Below are 23175 nucleotides of genomic sequence, written 5' to 3'. Positions count from 1 at the left end.
GGTTACTTCATTGCTCTACTTTACTATCTCACTTGGTCCCCAGGAGTTGCTGTTTCATGCTATCATTGTATGTCCACGTACCTAACATATGCATAACTGTTTCTGTCTCCTGGCAATCATGTATTTTGATAAAAATAGAGATAAAAAGCACATTGTACCACACTTCATTTCGTTGACACTAACGGCAAACAAATAGATTTAATACCCCTGGAATTCTATATATCTATTGATTTTTATGAAAGTAGATCACAGTAACTCATATTGTAGTAAAACAGCAGCAAATGCAACAAACTGACCCCTAATTGTTTGGCCTGATGGTTTGTTTTTTAGTCTCCCTCATTTAGAGGCCCTGAACAGTTCGTTGGTGTGTGTATACCTGCAGGATCATAACCAAGGATGTATGAGTCATCAGTCTGAGGGGCAGGGCCTGAGGGAGAAGGTCTGGATGCAAGGTGCGGCCTCTGGCATGGCATTGAGCCTTGGCGGGAGAGAGCGCCCCCTAGGGAGAGGGGAAAAGTGTAGGTTGGGCATGTGTGAGAAACAAAAATAGGTTCAGATTGATTCCATGCAGGGGTGTGGTCAGCATGCATAGGGGAGGTATCCATACACCTGTTTGGAGCTTAAAAACGTTCTCATGCATGCAGAACAACATAAACCAGGACAAATCCTCTCTGGAGTTACTGACTAGGAATGTAAGACCAAAAGCTGCACAGAAAGAGACATTGCTCACTGATTATTTATGTGCTGATAGGACTAACATCACAGAACTCGCACAAACTTAGACTCACAGCTGAGTTTGCTCTAAATGCAAAGTGCCTGTAAGACTTTGAGGCAAACTTTCATGTCTTTTCTTCCTCATACAAGAACATATGCATAGCAAATACACACAATATCCCAGCAGAGACTGTGGGGGCTTTAGCACTGAGCTGATACAGTAATCCAATCAATGTGTGTCTGTGTGAGTTGAAATGCTGCAGCTCGTGGATATGCAACTGTGCATCTGTGCCTGTTGCAGTTACTCGACCTCTTACCCTTTTCTTTGAATGTCAGTGGCTTTACAGCTGCAAAACAAGCACAGGGCTCAAGTTGTATTCATTCATATGGATCAAACCAGCTGATTTACAAGCAGGCTGAAGCCTCCCGTGATTATGGAACTTAGCGTGACAGTTCTAGCTCATAAACGTGACTTGAGATATTATACTTGCATAGATAAAACTCACTGCCACAAGTAATCTGACAAGTAATAAGACTAATTAAAAGAATGACAATAAAATTATTAAATAATTTTTTTGAGTTTATGTTAAGGAAACACATTTGGAAGTAGTTCATTTAAGCTGGAACAGTCATGGGAAAACTATAACAACCATTACTACATTCATAGGACTATCGAGGACAGACTGGTGCTAATCAAACACCCTTGATTACTGGATCAGCAGCAAATTGAAACATCTCCTTAAAGACAGGAGTTTGCTGATCTGATGCATTTGAGGGGATGTTGCAATGAAGGAAATACATCAGCAATGAGTTAGAGAAGGAGTTGTTTTGCCCCAGAAGCCCGGATGGATTAGCGGGTATAGAAAATATACCCACACTCCACAAGTCCAAAACAGTCACAGGATCACTGGTAGCAGGTGAGATAGCTGGGATAGGTGATGCATGGACAGTCATTGCCTTAGAATCCCATCTAATCATCATCATAACTGCATTTTCTAATCCACAGCAGCTAGCATGTTGGGTGCTAGTAGTGCACGAGAGTGCAAAATAATTTTGTTTTAGTCACTCATTGGTTTTAGTTTTTTTTTTTTTTTTTGGCTGAGACACCGATTTTCTGTTTATTTAAGTAGTGGAGGGGGCAGGTGGGGGGATCTTTGGCTTTTGGTTCATAAAGCCCATAAAGTACACTGCTAACAATTGTGTGCACTCCATTGTTCTCAGGTTGTCTGACCTGAGCTATGGGTTTATGTGGCTCCTCCAAAGTTACCAAGGGCCTTTGGGCTGCTCCTCAAATTAAAGTTCTCCATGTCTTGGTAGTTTTACAGTTGGGACATACAAATGATGTATTGAAAAGCCCTGTGAAATTCTGGTTAATAATATAACCTTGCTTTAAACCTCTAACCTACTTCATCCCTGACCTGACTGCACTGTTCCTTGTATCGTTCCTGTTCCTGTATTTTTGTCTACCTGCTCTCCTGCTGAGGACCTCCACCACTGAAGGGGGGAAGAAGCCCACCCTGTCGGTCCCCCGCTGGTTGTCATGGATGTGGCCTTTCCAACGGCCATCTGAGTGCTGCTCCAAGACCTGATGGCAACAAATGACAGCACGCTTCTGTTAGAAGACAAGTTGGTTTCAGCTACAAGCCATTAGTCAAACAATAGCTCACAAAACTACTTAAGTGGTAAAAAAAAATCCAATATATTGTCAACACTGCATAAGCTCGAATTAGTGTCTGGCTTTATCATTAAAGCACTTAAGACAATAACAGAAAGCCAGTTAGCTGCAAATATACAACCTATTTATTAAAGTGTCTGTGACACGCTGTTCCCAGAAATGCAAAATTTGAAATAAAACATCTTAATATTGAAGACAATGGACAGTAATTGACATTATATTAGGATTAAAGACATGAGAAAAGACAATTATGACACAAAATAGGCATATTTCATTGTTAAAATGTGCAACTCCAAAGTCGCCTGGAAGGGAACTTTGGCAAGAAAATACCTGGAAGAAACAAAAACAAACTGACAAGGTAGCCCGCTGCTACAGTCGAGTTCAAACATGATTGGGGGAGTTGTATAAAGATATCAAAATACATGAAATGAGAATAGTACCACACAACCGCACACATGCATGAGTTAGTGTGTGACTGTGTGTGTCTTTGTGTGTGGGTGGGGAGGTAGGAGGTGTTTAGCAAACAAGCTGGTAATTCGACAGGTTTCAGCCAGTCTCTCTGGTCTCCTGTTCAGAGTTGACTTAATTATCCCAAAACATCCCACACAAATCCCAAAAACACAACTGCTCTTACATGGGCTCTCAGCCGGCAGTCCCAACCCGCTGTTTATAAGAACAGAGCAGAGCAGCAGGAAAAAGGTACAGGATGGAGTTTGTTTCTAGCTTAATTACCTGTTCTTAAAATTCATTTCACATTTTATTTTATTGTGCAACAGGCAGCAAATTGTCTAAAATTAGAAGTAATAGGTAATACATAACTCACTATATATACCTTTATTATTAAAATTTTTCATTACTGGACTCAGGTTTGCCAGGTACCAGTTTCTTGTTAGGATATGAAGAGTTAAATATTCAGATTTTATCTTTGGCTTTCCTAGTGGCACGCTGCTCCGTGAAGCTGGAAAATACACAGATCATCACCAGATTGTTCCTGGATTGCTGGAAGTAGGTGCTCTTGAAAGAATGTTTAGCTTCCACTCTTTATTAATGAAAGTGCTCTTAAGCAGAACTGTCGGTAAGCCTCCACCCTTGGATGTAAAGCAACCCTACACATAGATCGGATCAAAAATGCTTCCAATGTTGAAACAAGTCTGGACTCATGATACCACCCACCCATCATTGCCTGTTATCTCTAGCAAAAGGATTTCACAAACATTCAGAAGACTAACAGTCTCCTACTGTCCATCCTTGTACTTTCTGTAAAATTTCACCCTGTTCTTGTTTTTTTCTTGGACAGAAGTGATTTCTCTGCTGCTCTTCTAGTCTTCACCTCATTCCGTCTAGAAATGCCATTACACCCACTTGCTGCTGATGTTGACCAAGCTCTGACCGGGTGACAACATTATTCTGGTTGAACATTCTTACGTAAAATATAATCCTGGCTCCTCCTGAAGACTCTTGGTTTCTGATTATTGTAAGAAACGTTCTTTCAGCTGCAATATTCTTGGCAGGTTAAGGTATGGACAACGTGAGGACATCTGCATGCTTTCTTTGGAGGAAACCAATGCACTTTTTAAGCAAATAAACATCTTTGCAATGAATTAATCTGTATCTGATAGCAAGGAACAATAATGAAAAACAAAGTTTTCAAAGAAAATTGAGGCCTAAACATTTTTCATCACTGCCTAAACTTTTGGCCATGACTCTTTGCTTGCACTCAAAGCTGCGGTGAACCTAATGCCTGGTGCTAAGGAATGAGGAAGTTAAAAGTCAACAGAATTATTTTTAAAATCAACGTTTGCCCCACCCTGGTCGTCATAAACACAGAAAGTATCTCAATGATTTTAATAACATGTTGTGGCTTTAAACCAGCGTGGGAAGCAAATTGCTGCAAGCTGACGGCTACACAGGGACAGTTTTTAGCACATGAAAGACAGTAAAAGTTACCATTATAAGATCTCCAGCCCGCAGGTTGAGAGCAGTGGGGTCGTGGAGATTCCAGTAGTCCTTCACTGCTCTGACTTGAAGAGAACTGGATGCTTCTGCATAGACAAAGAAGCATCATCCCCTGTTAAGTGGCTCATTGTCATTAAAAGGCAAGAACTACACTGTTACCCCTGCCAACATTTCAGGAAGTTATCTTTGCAGAAATAAACCTCTTAGCAGCTGTTTGATGTCTCTGCTGGCTGTGGAAGTGGTGAACTGGTTGACGATATCCAGAGCTGTCTGGTTGTATGTGTTGCGCATGTTCACGTTGATCCCCCCCTGTGCATAAACAGAGTCACATCCACTTTATTCATGACCAAAAAAGACTCAAGTCTTCAAACCACAAGGTAGTTGGACAGAAACAATCAACAGTCATCCCACATTACATCAAGCAGCAGCCGCACTACTTCCGTCTTGCCGTAGAGAGCTGCCTCATGCAGAGCAGTCCCCGCTTTGGTGGCTCGGTTGATGTCAATGCCAGCTTTGAGCAGCAACCTGGGGAATGAAATCAGAAACATGCACTGTGAGACCGCATCTTAACTGCTGCAGATGTCCATAACATCCCATTAAGTAATGTACCCCCCATTCACCGAACCACAAAGGACAATAAATATGTCTGTGGGTCTGTCAGAGGCCCAGATGTAGGAATTCTGGAGGCATCATACCCAGGCAGAGATGCAGGAGGAGGCCGAGTCAGGCATAAAGTTTTGCTAAAGGATGTTGTGTATGACTGCAGGCTGTTAATTGAATTTTGTTGCTGATTCCCGAAGCTTTCAAAATGTCACATTTGAACTTTGGTAGGTCTTCCACTCATAACCTTTACACGCCGGTTCACCTGACGATGACACATATGAAACATCAAAAGAGAAGGGGGGGCCTAAGAAAAAAATTCAATCAGATGAAAAGCATCTTAAAGACATGCCATTAAGAAGAAGACCTAACCCAGGAGGTGAGAGATGCATCATCCCTCAGTTGGTTATCAATTTTATGTCAAGTTTTCAACATAGAGCTCTTTGGAAATCACCTTGTTCGGTTGAAATAATATTTTATGTATCCAAGTTATTGAGAGTTCCTGTGTCTCCGGCCCCTGTAGCAGGCTCGCCACTAAGGCAGTTATTTCATTTATGAATTTGCTAACACGTGCTTGTTAGACTCCCAAAGTTACAATACTAGAAGAACAGTATAAACCATATAATATGCTCTAGAATAAGCAGCAGAGCTAGACAGAGTGGAGACATTTTAGAACATCCAGCATGACAGATGAATAAACCAATAGTTCCAGCTACTTACTGTCTTTCCTTAGCAGCAATGCGTTTTAATCTTGTTGGTAAAAAAGGCTGAGAAGGTGCAGTGTCTTCAAATCATCAAATAGCTTAGAACCAGACTCCATTTCTGTCCTACAGATAAGCAGTCACTCAGTCTTTAAACACTCCGCTGAATATAAACAGCTCAGTATGGAAACTGCTCAAAGAAATATTCTTCACTATTATGTCTTCTCCTGTTTTTTTGTTTTTTTTTAAACAACATAGAGATCTTTTCATTTTTCCTGGCACAGAGGCTTTTCTGGGCAAAAGTCCGGACCTTTTCTATTTAGTCCAGTTAAGATACTTCTGATATTGTCTCTGGTTCAGAATGGATATGAAATGCATCAGTCCTGGAAACGTCTGGATGAGGTGGATTGTAGCTGCAGTCCACAAAGTCTATACCTCCACCAAACTTGGGATTTTCTTCACAATCCTTTCAAGGTTGTGGTTATCGCTATTACGCCTGCACCTTTTTCTATGACACTTTTTCCTTCCACTCAACTCTCCATTAATATGTTTGAATACATCACTATGTGTTTCCATTCAAGTCAGCTTTTTCAGGAATACGTTTTTGTGTTCCGTCTTCTTTATGAATGGTATCAATGGTTATATGATAACATTTCGAAATGAAAAGTTTTTATTTGCCTTAATTAATAATTTATTTTCATTGAATATTTTGCATTAGCTGTAAACCATAATACTCAAAATTAACACATGTATTACTGAAATAAACATTATGTTGGTATTCTAATTTATTGAGATGCACCTGTATGTGTACAATTGTAGTTTTAGTTCGGACCAGATCTAGAAAGTTGACAGCAATTAGGTGGTAAGCAGACAGTGTCAGTTTGGCAAAGCCCTAAGCAGGAAGTGATTTCTAGATAAACCTATGTGCTGCATAGCTTTTAGCAGCCTTAGCTGTTGAACGTTCCTGCTCAGGAGATACAGAGTGGAGATGATGTTGCAAATAACATTTGATAATTTAGGGAGGGTGGGAGTCATCAGCAGAATATCTAACACATAGGGTGGGGTTAGTTGGCAAACTAAATACATATTTTAACATATTAACAGAAAAACATGCTGATGTTGGAAAACAAATCTAATTCAGCTGAGAAAAACATGAGGGTGTAGAGCTTTGGATTTGTTATTAGGTGAGATCAGACTGCCATGAAGAAGAAGCAGAGCATTTAAATTATTCGAAGCTTTATTTATTGTTAAACTCATCCATGTTTTTGTATGCAGTTAATCCATTCCAGGGTTGCAGGTGAGGTTGCTTGAACTTCCCCAAATTCCCCAACCCCCTCCTAAACCTAAAAGGCAAGCAGATTGTCAGCAGGCCAAGCCAGAGCCCTCTGGAATCCATTACCCCACGCCTATCCTAATGCATGCATCTGAACCCCAAGACCCATCACCCCGACAAGGCAGTTTGAGGTCAACAATTAACCTAACATGCATGTTCTTTACACTGTGGGGTTGTTTATACTTAGAATGTTGGATTGTTTGTATGGAAAAGATTGGCAATTGACTCTAAGCAGACTCTAAGCACTAACTAGAGTTAGTATCTGGTCTAAAAAAAAACAAGAGAAAACTATCTTGTTTCTCATTCATAGTGGGGGAAAAATTTAAATAACAAAATAGAGTCCAGAATGGTATAATATCAACATTGGAGCCATGCTTTCAGAAATGGAATGAAATCAATGAAATGACGGAGAACTCAGATAAAAAAATGTCATCAGACACTACGAGGTAGAAGGACAGCAATTTGCTGGTACAGTGTTTTTTACACTCTTATTAAAAAAGTCGTAACTTATGGAGATCTTCACTCCCTACAGTGTACCCTGCAGTAACATGATTTTACAGTTCCTAAATCAAACATTATGCAGTCCAATAATCTCTGAAAGCTAACTGCAATTAATGTCAGAAACCACTGATTTATATTATTAGATCTAGGACATAATCTAAAACAGATGAGGGCATCACCCACTACACATGCAAACTTTGCTCATTGCACATACATGCACACTGATTTACAAGTTGCCATTAAAAAAAATGATGTCTTTCCAGCAAATGCTTGCTCAATCTTGTTGGAAATGCATCAGACTGAAGAATTGGGATAAAAATAAATAGACTGGTATATATTTTCAGTCATCCAGGACATGACAATCCTAAGTGTCAAAGTGGAAGGAAACTGGACTTCACCTGTTTCCTGAAGATGTTTCACCTCTCATCCAAAAGGGTTCTTCAGAACTGAAGACGTCTTTTTTTAAGAGAGGCAAAATGCCACGCTGAATGTTTTGGTCACAAAAGTGCCAATAAAACCAGAAAAAATGCATGGCTTGTTGAAAAGATTAGTAGTAAAAAGGGCTATTGTGATGCACAGTAGCGGAGGTGATGATTTGGGCTTGTTTTGCAGCGCAGGATCTTGGCATCTTTAGAGTCAACCGTAAGCTCCTCACTTTCCCAAAGTAATCTAGAAGCCATCTGTCTGGCTGCTCAAGATGATCCCAAATCAGATCCCACAACAGGACAGTAACCCCAAACAGCAACAAATCTACAACAGAATTGCTAAAACCAAAAAGAATAAATGTGTTGCAATGGCCCATTCAAGTCTAGACTGAAATGGTTTAGTGGCATATTAAGGAAGTTGTCCATAAACAAATACCCGCAAAGGCAACTGAAGCAAGAAGTGGACCGAAATCTCTGCAATGTGATGGGCCATAATGATAAGGGTATACAGCATATGATTACTTAATTTTGGCAGTTGAAGGTGGTTTCAGAATTCACTGGGTGAACTTTCTTATACACTGGCTCTGCATTCCGGCTTAGATTTTGGAAGAAAAGTGATGACAGAGCGTAACGTGTATTGCGTTGTTCATGAAAAGTTACATTTACCTTCTTTTAAGACATAGCAGGGCTGACATATTTGTGATCAAGCCAGAAATGTCAAGCAGTGAACATATCATTTAAACATCACTGAGTTGTGGTTAGGGCTGCACAGTGGTGAAGTTGTTAGCACTGTTGTCCTGCATCAAGAAGCTCCTGAGTTCAAATCTCGGCAGGTATCTCTCTGTAAGATGTTTACATATTCTCCCTATGCAATCACATTGCCTGCATAGGGAAAATATGGATATGTGGGGTTAATTGACCACTCTAAATTCTTTAGGTTTAAGTGTGTTTAAGAATGCCTGTGTCTCTAGGTTTCCCTAAATCCAGGGTGCACCCCTCCTCCTGCCCAAAGGCCACCGAGGGATAGGGACCAGCTGCCACAACTCTCTAAGAACCAAGCTGGTACCGAAAATGGATGGATGGATGTTTATGGTTATCTCACTTGATGATGTCTTTGTGCCCATTCCTGGCTGCCAGGTGAAGGGGGGTAATGGAGGGAGAATCCAGGCTGTCGTTCCCTCTCTCTCCTTCTAAGAGCGCTGACACCATGTTACTGCTGAGCAGCAATTGAGCCACCTAAAGACAATTTAAAAAATATATATGTTTTTACTGGGAGAATTTGGAAAGAAATGATCACATAAGCAATACATAAATAATGTGTATATGCAAACACAACACAACTCCTTGTACATTAAAAGGCTGTACTATAAATGACAACTTATGTAGAAAAAGATTAAGATTAACTAGCATATTAGGGTTTATCCACTGCCCAGCAGTTGTCAAAAGACAGTATGGGTGTGGTGAAGACAGCCCAAAACCCTCTATTCTTTCACGACTAAACTGCTAACTCAGACTGGTTGAGAGAGCATCAAATAAGCATGGAAAGTGTGACTAATTTGAATTTTAGTGCAAGCAACACATCTTGCAGACTGGTTTATCTGGCTGATGTGGCAAAGAAACAGTAAATTAGGTTCCAAAGTGCAAATCTCTTTAAACATTATATTGTCCAAAAAAAAAGCCACTGAGGCCCTTTCACTCAAACAGGCTTAGCTGAGCAGGGTCACTTCTTTTTAAACTCTGGTTCATGTTTGACATAAGCCATCCTCACCCATATATAAGGAGGAAAGAGTGTTTTCACATGCAAATAATTGGATTATGAGTCAAAATCTCCGGCTTTCATTTAAAAACCATGAAATGTGCTGATGCATAGGGCCACAAAAGCCCTATTTTATATCCAAGTGAACTGGGATGGGAACCAACTTTATTTGGAAGTGTGACTTTATCTAAGTGCCGTATTCAGTTTTAATCCATCATCCAAAATGGTTGCAACTGCCAGATAAGAAAACGACACAATTAATCCGGTACCTTGAGTCGGCCAAACTCGCAGGCCAAATCCAGAGGAGTCTTCTTCGCCTTGTTCATGAGGCAGGGATTAGACTGGTGCTGCAGCAGCATCTCAGACTGAGGGGGAAAGGGAGAGAGTACAACACACTGTGAGCAGTATCACCTCATGTATAATGCACATGTACTCAAACACCAGTCATCCTCTACATGTGTTTTGATGTTTTGTCTTCTGCTAGAGGGGAGGAACACATGAGAGCTGTTGTGCGATTCCTTAGCAGGATTGTCAGCGTTGTGTTAAATGGTGTTCTGCTAAAGAGGTCGGCTCTCAAAGGGGGTCAAGTTACAAGTGTTTCATATGTTTACATATGGTCTTAGTTACCTCTTTGAACCTTGTTGGTATAATCATCCACCTCGATAGGACTGGTATTCCTCATAGGAACAACCACCTGATCGTAATAAAGGTGGAACAACATTTTTGGGTAAGGGATGTGGATTATAGTTAACATGTGAATCAAGTGTTAAACCAGAAGCTGGTCACCCTGGAATCGGTTCAACAGTTGCCAGTCGTAGATATTTAAAGAAAAAAGTAGTGATGGTTTATTTTTAAGGGCGACTGGTGGTACTTACGCAGTGGTAAGCACTGCTGTTTCAACCCCGGCCAGGACAATTCTGCATGGAGCTTCCATGTTCTCCTCATGCATACATGGGTTCTCTCTTCTAAATTGCCCTTAGGAGTGAGTGTGACCGCTTGAGTCAGGTACAGAAACCAACCCCTCCCAGTAAGATGTGGTATGGATCCATTTTCTAAGATTTCCTTAGCTCTGGTGAGAGGAGTGAAAGTTATTGTTTGGGTAAAAGGCCCTGCTGGGATTTGACCCCACAATTCAGATTTACTAAGGTTGTCCCTTATGATGGTAAACTATTTATACGTTTCTAACACACAGGACATTTTCTTTTTTTAGGGGTTTAAGTTTAAAATAATCAAAGATCAAAAATAAGGCAAAATAATATTTTTCAAACTACTAAAGGTATTAAAGAATTTTGAAAAACAAATTACATTTCAAAAGTTATCTATGCACCCACAAAATCAGAGGAATGAAGATAATTAGGATGGGATCGGTCTATAAAATCATATTTACTAGTGGTGTCACACAAAAAATGTTAAAGACTAAAAAAAAAAAAAAAAAATAATGAGTAAAATTAAGGATAAAATATAACAAAAAAGATGCATAAAAATATATAAAACCAAAACAAGAAAATAAAAATACTATCAAAATACTGACAGAATATAGATTTAAAAATCAATAAAAATAAATGAGCAACCAGATCAGCAGAATTAAGTGTAATAGATAAAAATGAAGATAAAAGATGCAGAAAATTAGAAAATGGGTAATATAATGATTTTTGGGGGGAATAGAATACTTAAGAGTATTCCTTAAAGTTATACCCAGGATTTGTAATGATGTTTGTGAAGTTTATTTGCCTGGAAATGTGCGTTATATGTAGATGGTAGCCATGGCCCTATTTTTAGAAAACTACATGTGGAGTAGTCTGGGAGAGGGATTTTGCTTTCTCTCCCGCATATGCTGAGTGTGTGAGAAAAGAGGAAAAAATGTAAAAACCACAATGGGAAAAACAAGAAAGTGAAATTGAGGTATATAACTATGGTTGGAAGAAAGCTGGCCACCAGTGAATTGGTGAAGCCTATGTTGACCTGAAGGAGGAGTTTTAAGTGTATAAATCATTGTCTGCAAGTATTATAATTTTCCTTTGTTAACTGCACCTGTCCCCACTCTGAGGTCCTGGCGGCTGTTATTAGCTTTGTGTCCTTCCTCAGAGATAACGTCCTTCCTGTGTTGTTTTGATCTTTCTTGTTCAGTGCAAATGCTGATCTGTTCAGCTAAATCATTATTCAATATTTTCTCAGTAAGGGTAAGTTAGTTTAAATACTGGAAGCAATGGTTCCAGATTTCTTGAGGTTCTTAACACCTGTGGGGTAACTGTGTACAGGAAAGAAGTCAATACAATAAAGGTTAGGAATACGAAGTCATGTGTCTGTGTGTGCTTTAGATATGTCTGTCCTACTGAGCATTATAGATGGAAAACATACGTTATTGGAAGAAAGAAATGTGTGTAGTCATTGTGTGCATCAATGAAATTACTGGAATTACTGGTATTGTTGGTGAACAAAACCAGCTGAAGAACAATGGGCTTAAGTTTCAGCAGAGGACTAGTAATGCCTTGAATCAGTGTGTGTGTGTGTGCGTGTGTGTGTGTGTGTGTGTGTGTGTGTGTGTGTGTGTGTGTTGTACTCACCACCTCATAGTGTCCGTACTGTGCAGAGAGATGTAAGGGTATCTGTCCGTCATGGGAAGGAGCGTTGACGGAAGCCCCTCCTCTCAGCAGCAGCAGAACGGAGTCGGATTTACCCTGCCACGCTGCATAGTGAAGCGGGCGCATGCCTGTGGACAACAGCGAGGTACTAAGTGGTAAACAGCAATTGGTATAAATATTAAAGCTGTTGTTTTTATCCACAAAATTCTGATTGAGAATAAGATTAAAAAAATTAGGCAGTAGGAAATTTAAAACAAATTGAAACTGAAGGTATTTTAAGATTTTTGTCTTAAACGCCATTTTATTTGTTTAGAGGAATTCCTCCTCTTTAAAAGCAATGACACACATCAAAATTCTTTCTTTCTTCGATATTTCACAGCATAAAGGACGCAAGTAATTTGGGAGAAATGTATAGATACTTCTGGGAAATATGTGACTTCTATTCTGATAGAGTCGACGCCTCCGAACTACAATTTTCTTTGTGAGAGCAGACAGCAAAGAAACGGTGGAGGGGTGGCCACTTTGTTTAAAGATTTACTAAAGTGTAAAAAAGTATTTCTGGGCAAATTTGACTTTTCTGAATATTTGGCTCTCCAGGTAAAGAGCCCGGTCCGAAACATGTTCTTGAATATTTACAGGCCTCCTAAGTCTAAAACAACCTTTGTCATCATTGATTCAATTGCTCCAATTAAAGTGAAAGTCGTTTCTAGGAAGAAAATGTCTCCATGGAGAAGTGCTCCACCAGTCAGAAGTGAAAAAAAGGAGTGTCGAAAAGCTGAACACAGAAAGATTGGAGTCCAGGTTCACTATATTATCTATAAAGAGAGACTATACAAAAATAACCTACAACTGAAAAATGCATGGGAATCTTTCTTTTCTGAGATCCTCAGCAAAAACATTAACAATGCTCGTGCATTATTTGCCATGGTTGACAGGTTAACAAACCCTCCTGTAACTGTAGCATCTCAACTCCACTCTACCAGGGCCTGCAGTGAATGTTAAATTTTTCAATGAAAAAACCCAAACGATCATAGGGGCAGTCAGCACATCCACATCAACTCCAGTACCAATGTTGTCTCCAACTAGAACTGATTTTGACAACATTTCCCAATGCCACCAAATAAACTACAAAAACTTAGAAGAAATCACAGCAACTAAGCTCCTGCTGTCTCGATGTTTTACCCACAGCCTTCCTTAGGAAAGCTTTGTCCTTAATAACATCTGATTTAACACAAAGAATAAACGCGTCCCTTTTGTCAGGTGTTTTCCCCCAGGCCCTGAAAACAGCAATTATCAAACCTCTATTGAAAAGAGTAACTTGGACAAGCTGCTACTACAGAACTACAGGCCTATATCAAACCTCCCCTTCATCAGTAAGATTATTGAAAAAGCTGTGTTTCAGCAGTTAAACAACTTCTTAACAACAACCAACCGCTTCGATGTCTTCCAGTTAGGCTTCTGTGCTCACCACAGTACAGAGACTGCTCTTGTCAAGGTGTTCAATGACATCCGTATAAATACAGACCGTGGAAGAACCACAGTGCTAGTATTATTGGACCTTAGTGCAGCATTCGACACTGTTGATCACTCCATTTTATTAGAGCACCTGGAAAACTGGCTCAGCCTTTCTGGTACAGCACTCAACTGGTTTAAATCCTACTTGAAGGACAGGGACTTTTTTGTGTCAGTAGGTAACTTTACATCAGAGACCACAAAAATCACATGTGGCGTTCCCCAAGGTTCCTTCTTAGGGACCATCCTATTCAATATCTACATCCTCCCCCTAACTCAGATTTTAATAAACAACAACGTAAATTATCATAACTATGCAGACGACACACAGCTATACATTACAATGTCACCAGGTGACTATGAACCCATTCAAGCGCTGGGTAAATGTTCAGAAGAAATCAATACATGGATGGGCCAAAAGTTTATTCAGCTGAATCAAAACAAAACTGAAGTAATAATCTTTGGACCAAAGGAAGAGCGTTTACAAGTTAGCACACAGCTTCAGTTAACACAGCTAGAAACCACCAGTCAGGCTCAAAACCTGGTTGTAGTGATGGACTCAGACATGAACCTTCAGAGGCACATAAAGACAGTAACTAGGTCGGCCTTCTATCCCCTAAAGAACATCTCCAGGACCGAAGGACTAATGTTTCAGCAGGACCTTGAAAAACTAATTCATGTGCTCATCTTTAGTAGAATTGATTACTGCAACGGTGTCTTCACAGGTCTGCCTAAAAAGTCGATCAGACAGCTGCAGTTGATCCAGAACGTTGCTGCCCGCGTCCTCCCTAGAACTAAGAAAGTGGAGCACATCACCCCGGTTCTAAAGTCCCTACACTGGCTCCCTGTAGCTCAGAGAATAGACTTTAAAATACTTCTGTTTATCTATAAATCACTGAATTGCTCAGCACCAAAATACATTACAGACTTGTCAGTGTATCAACCACCCAAACCTCTCAGGTCTTCTGGCTCAAATATACTCTGCATGCCCAGAACCAGAACCAAACATGGAGAAGCAGCTGTTACTTCTTATGGTCCACTAATCTGGAATAAACTCCCAGACAACTGTTAAAGCGCCGAAACCCTAAGTTGCTTTAAATCAAGATGAAAAACTTATTTGTTTAGAGTGCCCTTTGAATGTGTTATCTAAACATTATTAGTTAAGTTTTTAGTCTAATTTTCCTTTCATTTTCTTATCCATCATTCTATTCTCTTTTTTTTCTTAATTACCTCTGTTGTTTGATTTTTTGTATTGTTGGACCATTTGTTTGCTGAATACTGGACCATTTGCACGTTGCTGGACGCCGCTATGACCTTTTGAACGTCATCGGCTATTTTGTACCGCAGGATAGCCTGTTCCTACAAATCCCGGCGGGCACCGCATCTGATATGACGGGGAGTCCCAAGTCTGACGTCACAAGACACTATATAGGAAGGCGCTCATTTTGAGGGCTCGCCTTCAGCTGGAGACCATGACGCGGTGACCACGCAACTGAAACATCATCTGGAGAAGAGTCCCGAGTGGATTTCTTTATTCTCCTTCGTTGGCCAACGAAAAATTCATAACTGAGGTTCCTGGAATGAGAAGGTCAGAAATTTCATTTTGACGTGAGCTTAACACGTAACTAAAAAAAACCACGGAGTTTCAAGGAGATGAATCGCCACCATGTTTTTGTTCTAAGTGACTGTAACGGTCAGATCATATTTTTCCCTTTCGCCAAGGAGGCCAGAGGACGAAGATTGACCGCTTTTCCTGAAGTTAACTGTGGACGCACATTAACTTCCAACTTCCACCCCACTCTCTCTCAACTCCGCCCAGAATGAAGGCTTCAACAAAGTAAAACACATCCTTTTATTATTATTTTTTATTTTCTTTATTAGGAATATCCGGGCAGGGTAGAGGAGATTTTTAGTGCGATTAGAGTCGCCATTTAGAGTCTAATGCGTTCTGAGTGTATGTGCATGCCATTGTTGGTACTTTCGGAGACCGCCTTGTCTCGCAAGTGTGTCTTTACTGTGCAAACACCTGTGCGCAGGTGCGCTGTAAAACTGAACTGTTATAATAACCTCATGGTGAAATTCACCATTTTCTTTGTCTTCAATTTTACTGCCTACTAGCTTGCTGCCAAAAGTTTTATAACGCTTTGTGTGCTCAACCCGCGCAGAGTTGGGGGATGTTTTATGACTGAGTTGCAGTTTGAGCTCCGCACCCACTCTCCAATCACCACCACATCCCTTTTGTCATATTATCATTTTTGCCATAACTGCTGGTTTGATCCCATATGCACCCACTGCTGTTTGCTTTATTTTGTTTAGTTAGATAGTTTACCCCTTTTGTGTAGAACTTTGCATGTTTGAGTAGGTGAAGATTATTAAATCGGAAGAGCGGATTGTATCAGGGCTGGGATTTAATAAATGTTCACATAGATAAACAGAAGGCGTTTTGTGTATATTTTGTGCAAGAGTGATTCGTCAGTCAAGATAAGGCTGAAGTTCCACACGTTTCGGCAGAAACGGTCAATTAAACAGTGACATCTCCGATAATAGTTATTAATTATTACTGAGTATTTAACGGTTGTAATTATCAAAGGCGTTGAGCCACAATTACAACACCAGAAGAGATCTCTGGTCCCGATTCATAAATGAGGATTTTGGTTAAGAAATAAATTTTGTCAATTTATGATTTTTAATTATAATTATTGATAAAGATTAATTAATCAATAATCATAAATCTAACAGTATCATTATAATGTTTTTCCTTATGTACAGCGCCTTGAGTGCCTTGTTGCTGAAAAGCACTATATAAATAAACTTGACTTGACTTGACATAAAGTAGCACGTTGCTCTATATTCTACAGCAGGTCTTGATGCTCAATTGCAATTTTTGCTAAAATACCAAATAACTTTGTTGCACTCAGTGTGCAGTCACATATTACTCCTTACAGTTCAGCGGGTCAGGGGTAACATATACAGGGGTTGGACTATGAAACTGAAACACCTGTCATTTTAGTGTGGGAAGTTTCATGGCTAAATTGGACCAGCCTAGTAGCCAGTCTTCATTGATTGCACATTGCACCAGTAAGAGCAGAGTGTGAAGGTTCAATTAGCAGGGTAAGAGCACAGTTTTGCTCAAAATATTGAAATGCACACAACATTATGGGTGACATACCAGAGTTCAAAAGAGGACAAATTGTTGGTGCACGTCTTGCTGGTGCATCTGTGACCAAGACAGCAAGTCTTTGTGATGTATCAAGAGCCACGGTATCCAGGGTAATGTCAGCATACCACCAAGAAGGACGAACCACATCCAACAGAATTAACTGTGGACGCAAGAAGAAGCTGTCTGAAAGGGATGTTTGGGTGCTAACCCGGATTGTATCCAAAAAACATAAAACCACGGCTGCCCAAATCACGGCAGAATTAAATGTGCACCTCAACTCTCCTGTTTCCACCAGAACTGTCCGTCGGGAGCTCCACAGGGTCGATATACACGGCCGGACTGCTATTGCCAAACCTTTGGTCACTCATGCCAATGCCAAACGTCGGTTTCAATGGTGCAAGGAGCGCAAATCTTGGGCTGTGGACAATGTGAAACATGTATTGTTCTCTGATGAGTCCACCTTTACTGTTTTCTCCACATCCGGGAGAGTTACGGTGTGGAGAAGCCCCAAAGAAGCGTACCACCCAGACTGTTGCATGCCCAGAGTGAAGCATGGGGGTGGATCAGTGATGGTTTGGGGTGCCATATCATGGCATTCCCTTGGCCCAATACTTGTGCTAGATGGGCTCGTCACTGCCAAGGACTACCGTACCATTCTTGAGGACCATGTGCATCCAATGGTTCAAACATTGTATCCTGAAGGTGGTGCCGTGTATCAGGATGACAATGCACCAATACACACAGCAAGACTGGTGAAACATTGGTTTGATGAACATGAAAGTGAAGTTGAACATCTCCCATGGCCTGCACAGTCACCAGATCTAAATATTAGTGAGCCACTTTGGGGTGTTTTGGAGGAACGAGTCAGGAAACGTTTTCCTCCACCAGTATCACGTACTGACCTGGCCACTATCCTGCAAGGAGAATGGCTTAAAATCCCTCTGACCACTGTGCAGGACTTGTATATGTCATTCCCAAGATGAATTGACGCTGTATTGGCCGCAAAAGGAGGCCCTACACCATACTAATAAATTATTGTGGTCTGAAACCAGGTGTTTCAGTTTCATTGTCCAACCCCTGTATGTGAGTCGACTTCGATCCCTGATTCCATGACCTTTTGTTTGATTGCATGGCTTAAAGATGTGATTCATGTGTAGATCACAGAATATAAGGATGATCTGAAATGGGCTTCAGACAATTGCACATCACAACCACAAAGCCTCCTGCAAACCTATAATGTGACCTCTTCTAAACTGTCAGGTGCTGGTAATGCTGTCTAACGTATCTATAAGGCATCCAATATGTCATAACCTTGACCCACTGTTTACTAGCTGTTGGATGCTCCACGAAATGCCTGATCAGTCTTTTCATGAAGGCATCAAATTGGCCTTTAGGCCCTTTCGAGACAATCCGGCTCCTAGCACATTGCATCCTTTGTAAACATGGACTGCATTTGTACCAAAATCAGACCATTCCATTTAGGTGCTTAATCATGTTTTTCAGGGAGCACCATCTAAATACCCAGGATTTTGGTGAAATTTTGTTGTGAAAAACATGCTTTGTACAACAGGATGATAAGGGTGGTAGGATGTTATTTTAATCTAAACAATGAGCCAAATATCTTGATCTTCCTGCAGTCAGAAAATAATTGATGAGAACATCAAAGTTAACAAAGTAAACCATCTTTGTAACAGAGCCTAAACTTGTAATTACCCATAACCTTTGCAAGGCTTTACTATTGGTTATATGAAGGCTTCCATGTCTTCCATATAAATTACCTTAAGGACATGCAACATTGGAAGTGCTAGAAGTTAAATTCAACACTTCACAGGGTTCTTCAGGAATATATTGCCGACCTCAGAGCCGACACGCTCATGCTTATGAGCCTTACACGCTTCTGGGTTCAGTTGGCGAGCTGCAGCTCAAAATTCCACTGTATCTCTTCTTCTTGGAAGTGAGAAAATATTTGCCGTGGATCCGCTGTCACTTTGTGGGATACAAACATCAAAGCGCATAAGATTTTTTTTTTTTTTTCAGTTAAACATATTTTCAGCAGAGCATCAGAGCTGATGAAGACGTTTCAGGCTCAGTGTAATCTCCACTGACTTTGTGAAACTGAACTTTACATATTTAAATTTAAATGTTTTTCCAAAATTGTCAACTTGATGGCCAACTCCGGGTGAGCCAGTGAGGTTGTTCTGTCATGATGATACCATTGATATCCTTGATATCCACTGTGGCCTGAGCCTCAAGCAGTAGCGACAACAGCTCTGTGGTGCCCGTCAGAGCAGCGTGGTGCAGCGCTGAGAAGCTGTGGGGAGAAAAACAGACAGAAAGGAGGCAGGGAGAGGAGATAAATGTGAGGATGGCAAGAAGATGGGAGAATTTGTAAATCACACTGAATTCTTTGCACATCAACAAGAAGGGCTTTGGTCTGAGAGGTGACCAAGAACCTGATGGTAGGCAGCACTCTTGTGGGAACAAAAGATCAATCCAGAAGTTCAGCCATTGCTAAGGTACAGTGCAGCTATGGGAAGAAAGAACATCATTCTAGCCACTAGATGCTCCTTGTAAGATTTCTCAGCAGATTTTTTCTTAGAACCAAAGGTCACTTGCAAAAAAAACCTTAGAAACACGTGGAATTAGCAGAACAATTTTTCCATGAAAAGAATAAGAAATTTACTCAGCCACAATGTTATCTGTGCACAATTCTTGATGACAAGGTGCCATCTACCAGGATGCTGAAGTTGAAACGTTGGTGGATTATTCAGTTGGACAATGATCCCAAACACACAGCCAAGGAAACACTCAATTGATTTGAGAAAAATAAATCTTCAGAATGACCCACTCAATCACCCGACTTGAACTCCAACTGAAAATCTATGGAAATGGAAGAACTGATGTGTTTAATACTTATTTTTCCTGCTGTATCTCTTCTTGGAAATACACTACACATCTCATCACCTTCTACTGAAACCTTCTGACATGTGCTGAATATGTGTCAGTGTGATGGTGTAGACTCAGTGACAGCCAGCGGTTTACTCACACTTCACAATCCTCTTTACCCCTTGGAAATGTTCTCATATTTCCAAGGTAGTTCCTTCCTGCCTACATCCAATCACATACCAGCTCCCTTGCAGATGGACAGCTTCATATCAACACCTCCATTGTGTGGCACCTCAAACAAACTACATGCACACTGCAAGCAGACACTAGCACCAGTTCTAAGTCAACATACTCACATTGTGCAATGTCCAAAACAATCAGTGTAGAGCTTGAAGTTGTGATGGACTGTTTTGATAGATCACATAAGAATGAAGTACATTTTTACCAAAAACAGAAGATCTAAAACAGTAAGCTTAAGGTCTAAACACACAAGTTCCAGCTGTCAGGGAAATACCAAAAATGTCTACCTCTTGAATAACTATAATTAAAGTTAAGCTACTATATAATTTCTTAAAAAAGCAACATATAGGAACATCACATTCTTCATAGATTTTTGTATTTATCCATAAGAGAGCTCAAATAAAAAATTTAAAAAAGGTTTCAAAACATACATATTGAAATACATATCTCAACCGGAAAAGGGTGGCTCGTCCTCTTCAGGTTGGAGGGGAGTTCCTGCCTCAAGGGGAGGGGAGGATTTCAAGTATCTTGGGGTCTTGTTCACGAGTGAAGGGAGAATGGAGCGGGAGATCCACAGACGGATCAGTGTGGCTACCGCAGTAATAAGGACGCTGTGCCAGTGAAGAGACAGCTGTGCCGAAAAGCAAAGCTCTTGATTTACCGGTCAGTCTGAGTTCCTACTGTCACCTATGGCCATGAACTTTGGGTCATGACCGAAAGAACAAGATCCTGGATACAAGCTGCTCAAATGAGCTTCCTCAATAGGGTGACCGAGCACTACCTTAGAGATAGGGTGAGGAGCTCGGCCATCCAGGAGGGGCTCGTAGTAGAGCCGCTGCTCCTCCACATTGAGAGGGGCCAGTTGAGGTAGCTCGAGCATCTTTATTGGATGCCTCCTGGACGCCTTCCTCGGGAGGTGTTCCAGATACGTCCCACCAGGAGGAGGCCCAGGGGACGGCCCAGGACACACTGGAGGGACTATGTCTCTTGGCTGGCCTGGGAACGCCTTGGGCTGGGTGTATCTACTGAGTCTGCTGCCCCCGCAACCCAGACCCGGATGAAGTGGATGATGACGACATACATATTGTGTTAAAACATTTTTAAGCTGTGCTTCTTTCCTGGTTCCTAAGGAAGCATCCTGTTAGGGATCAAGCCACATACAGTGTATTTACATTTATGTTGTTGGACAGTAACCAAGATTTCAATATGTTCAAAGAGGAAACAGGTGCAAAAGCGAAAGAATAAAGTAAGCAAATTATCAAAAACTGTACTAATACTTAAACATGCGGTTTATCAACTGATCAAAAGTGTACTACAGTCAAACTTCTTGTTTGTCTGTACAAACTTGACAATAAAGCTGATTCTGAAGTCAAAAATTCCCCACACTTCCATTCACTATGATGTATTCAATTAAAACATTTACATTTGTGACTTTTTATCTACAAGCTAATGTAACCCTTACTTACCTTACATAGGACCAGAAAAAGTACATTTAAGGGCCTATTCACACCAGGAATGTGCTTTGGTTCACTTGTTTGGTCCGGACTAAAAGTGGAATTTATTTTTACATTTGGTGCAGTTCATTTACACATTTTCCTTTTTGCAAGTAAATGTTGTGATTACGTATATAAATATATTATTTAATAGTTAATATTAATACTTTAATAATTTATTAATCAATAATTCGGTCTGTTAAGGGTTGTCCCATGAATACCAGCCTAATAAGGCGGTGGTATTAGGATAAAATTGAAAGGGATGACCCAAGCTCTGGCATTATTGAGCAGTAAAACTCTGTGCACACACAGAATGAATTCACACAATTTCTTAAAATACCAGAATTTATTACCAACAATAAGTCAAATCAGAGTCAAATATATTTTAGTCAACAAACTCTTTACTACACTAGAACAATCCAACTAAACCACCAAGCAGCATGAAAGAATAAAGAAGACCAGCTATGTACAATATGAATAAGTGAATCAAAGATGGCTAAAAACCATGGCCAATAAAGCGATGCAACATTGCCATTCAATATTATTTATGTCTGAGAACCAAGGATTATCTTGAAGACTCTGGAAATGAAGTTAAGTTAGTCTTGGAACCAACTTAGGCAATAATTGGTATACCCTCAAACATTATTTTAATAAAATAACATTTGAAGATGATTTGCTGAATAAAACCAACCTTCTGGATGACTAACTCTCAACGGTGTTAAGATAGCTGGCTCTAGTATAATACTATTTGAGGAAATATTATTAAGGAAATGTTAAAATAATATTTAAGGAAATATTATTTTGAATGAGGACTAACAACCTTTCTGGGTAAATTATCTTTAGTGGTGTTTAGTTAGTTAGCACATTTAGGAAAATAATATTTAGGAAAATATTATTTCCTAGATTGGAAACTAACAACCTTTCTGGGTAAATGATCTGTAGGTGGCTCATAAGGTGGGCGAGCACGTGTTCTGAGCCGTTAGCGGTTGGAGCTAACAAAAAAGCCTATAGTTGTTACCAGAATCAAACATGTACCTTTAAAATACCACTAATATGGCGCATTATGGATGATCTATGTTTAAAAACCACCCTTTAAATGAAGTTTGTCTTAACTTTAAAAATACAACACAGAACACATCCTTAGCTGAGTGCTGGTCTGCTAGCACTTACTGTAGCTGAGTTTCTCAAAAAAAAAACAAAAATGAACGTCAATAAACAAACATTTTGATTATTTAACTCTAAACTAATCTTCTCTGCCCAAACACTACCTCTTACGTGAACCCTGCTGAGGAGAAGTTGTCCTGGGCGTTGAGGAAAACATCCACGTGTGGGTAAACAAAGGGCTGCAAAGGCTAACTTGCAGCCAACCTCCGTAGCTGTGTGGAAGGGCTTTTAGCTGGCCTGGCTAAACCGTACGCCAATGGCACAGTTAGCTCCTTGAGTGGCCGCGATGCGACGGGGTAGCTCTCACTACATGGACATGCACTCAGGAAGGCGTGCGATGCGGTCCCAGCCTTCTTTTCCAGGATGTTGGGGAAATCCACTTTGATTAGGGCTGCTTCTGGAGGCCTCAGAAGAAAAGTCAAGTCACGCTTGTTTTATCACACTCTTTATATGAATGAATGCCGGATATTCGAACAG

The 23175-nt window shown here is 40.4% G+C and overlaps 1 protein-coding gene across 4 annotated transcripts in view; it reads right to left on the bottom strand.

Moving 5' to 3' along the window:
• Window positions 1–23175, bottom strand: part of LOC124874960 (caskin-2-like) — a 92963-nt gene that overhangs the window by 37538 nt on the left and 32250 nt on the right. For 3 of the 4 annotated variants that reach the window (XM_047376672.1, XM_047376673.1, XM_047376674.1), the window contains exons 4-12: window positions 19129–19226; window positions 12226–12371; window positions 9931–10026; window positions 9008–9141; window positions 4762–4870; window positions 4546–4654; window positions 4337–4431; window positions 2182–2299; window positions 377–499 (exon numbers count right to left, since the gene is read on the bottom strand). In XM_047376672.1, coding sequence (XP_047232628.1) covers window positions 377–499; window positions 2182–2299; window positions 4337–4431; window positions 4546–4654; window positions 4762–4870; window positions 9008–9141; window positions 9931–10026; window positions 12226–12371; window positions 19129–19226 — 1028 coding nt within the window. The remainder of the gene's footprint in view (window positions 1–376; window positions 500–2181; window positions 2300–4336; window positions 4432–4545; window positions 4655–4761; window positions 4871–9007; window positions 9142–9930; window positions 10027–12225; window positions 12372–19128; window positions 19227–23175) is intronic. The other variant, XM_047376675.1, reaches the window with a different exon arrangement.

This window comes from Girardinichthys multiradiatus, chromosome 10 (genome assembly GCF_021462225.1).
Source record: "Girardinichthys multiradiatus isolate DD_20200921_A chromosome 10, DD_fGirMul_XY1, whole genome shotgun sequence".
NCBI classification, from domain to species: domain Eukaryota; kingdom Metazoa; phylum Chordata; class Actinopteri; order Cyprinodontiformes; family Goodeidae; genus Girardinichthys; species Girardinichthys multiradiatus.
This window is presented reverse-complemented; position numbering and strand designations above follow the sequence as displayed.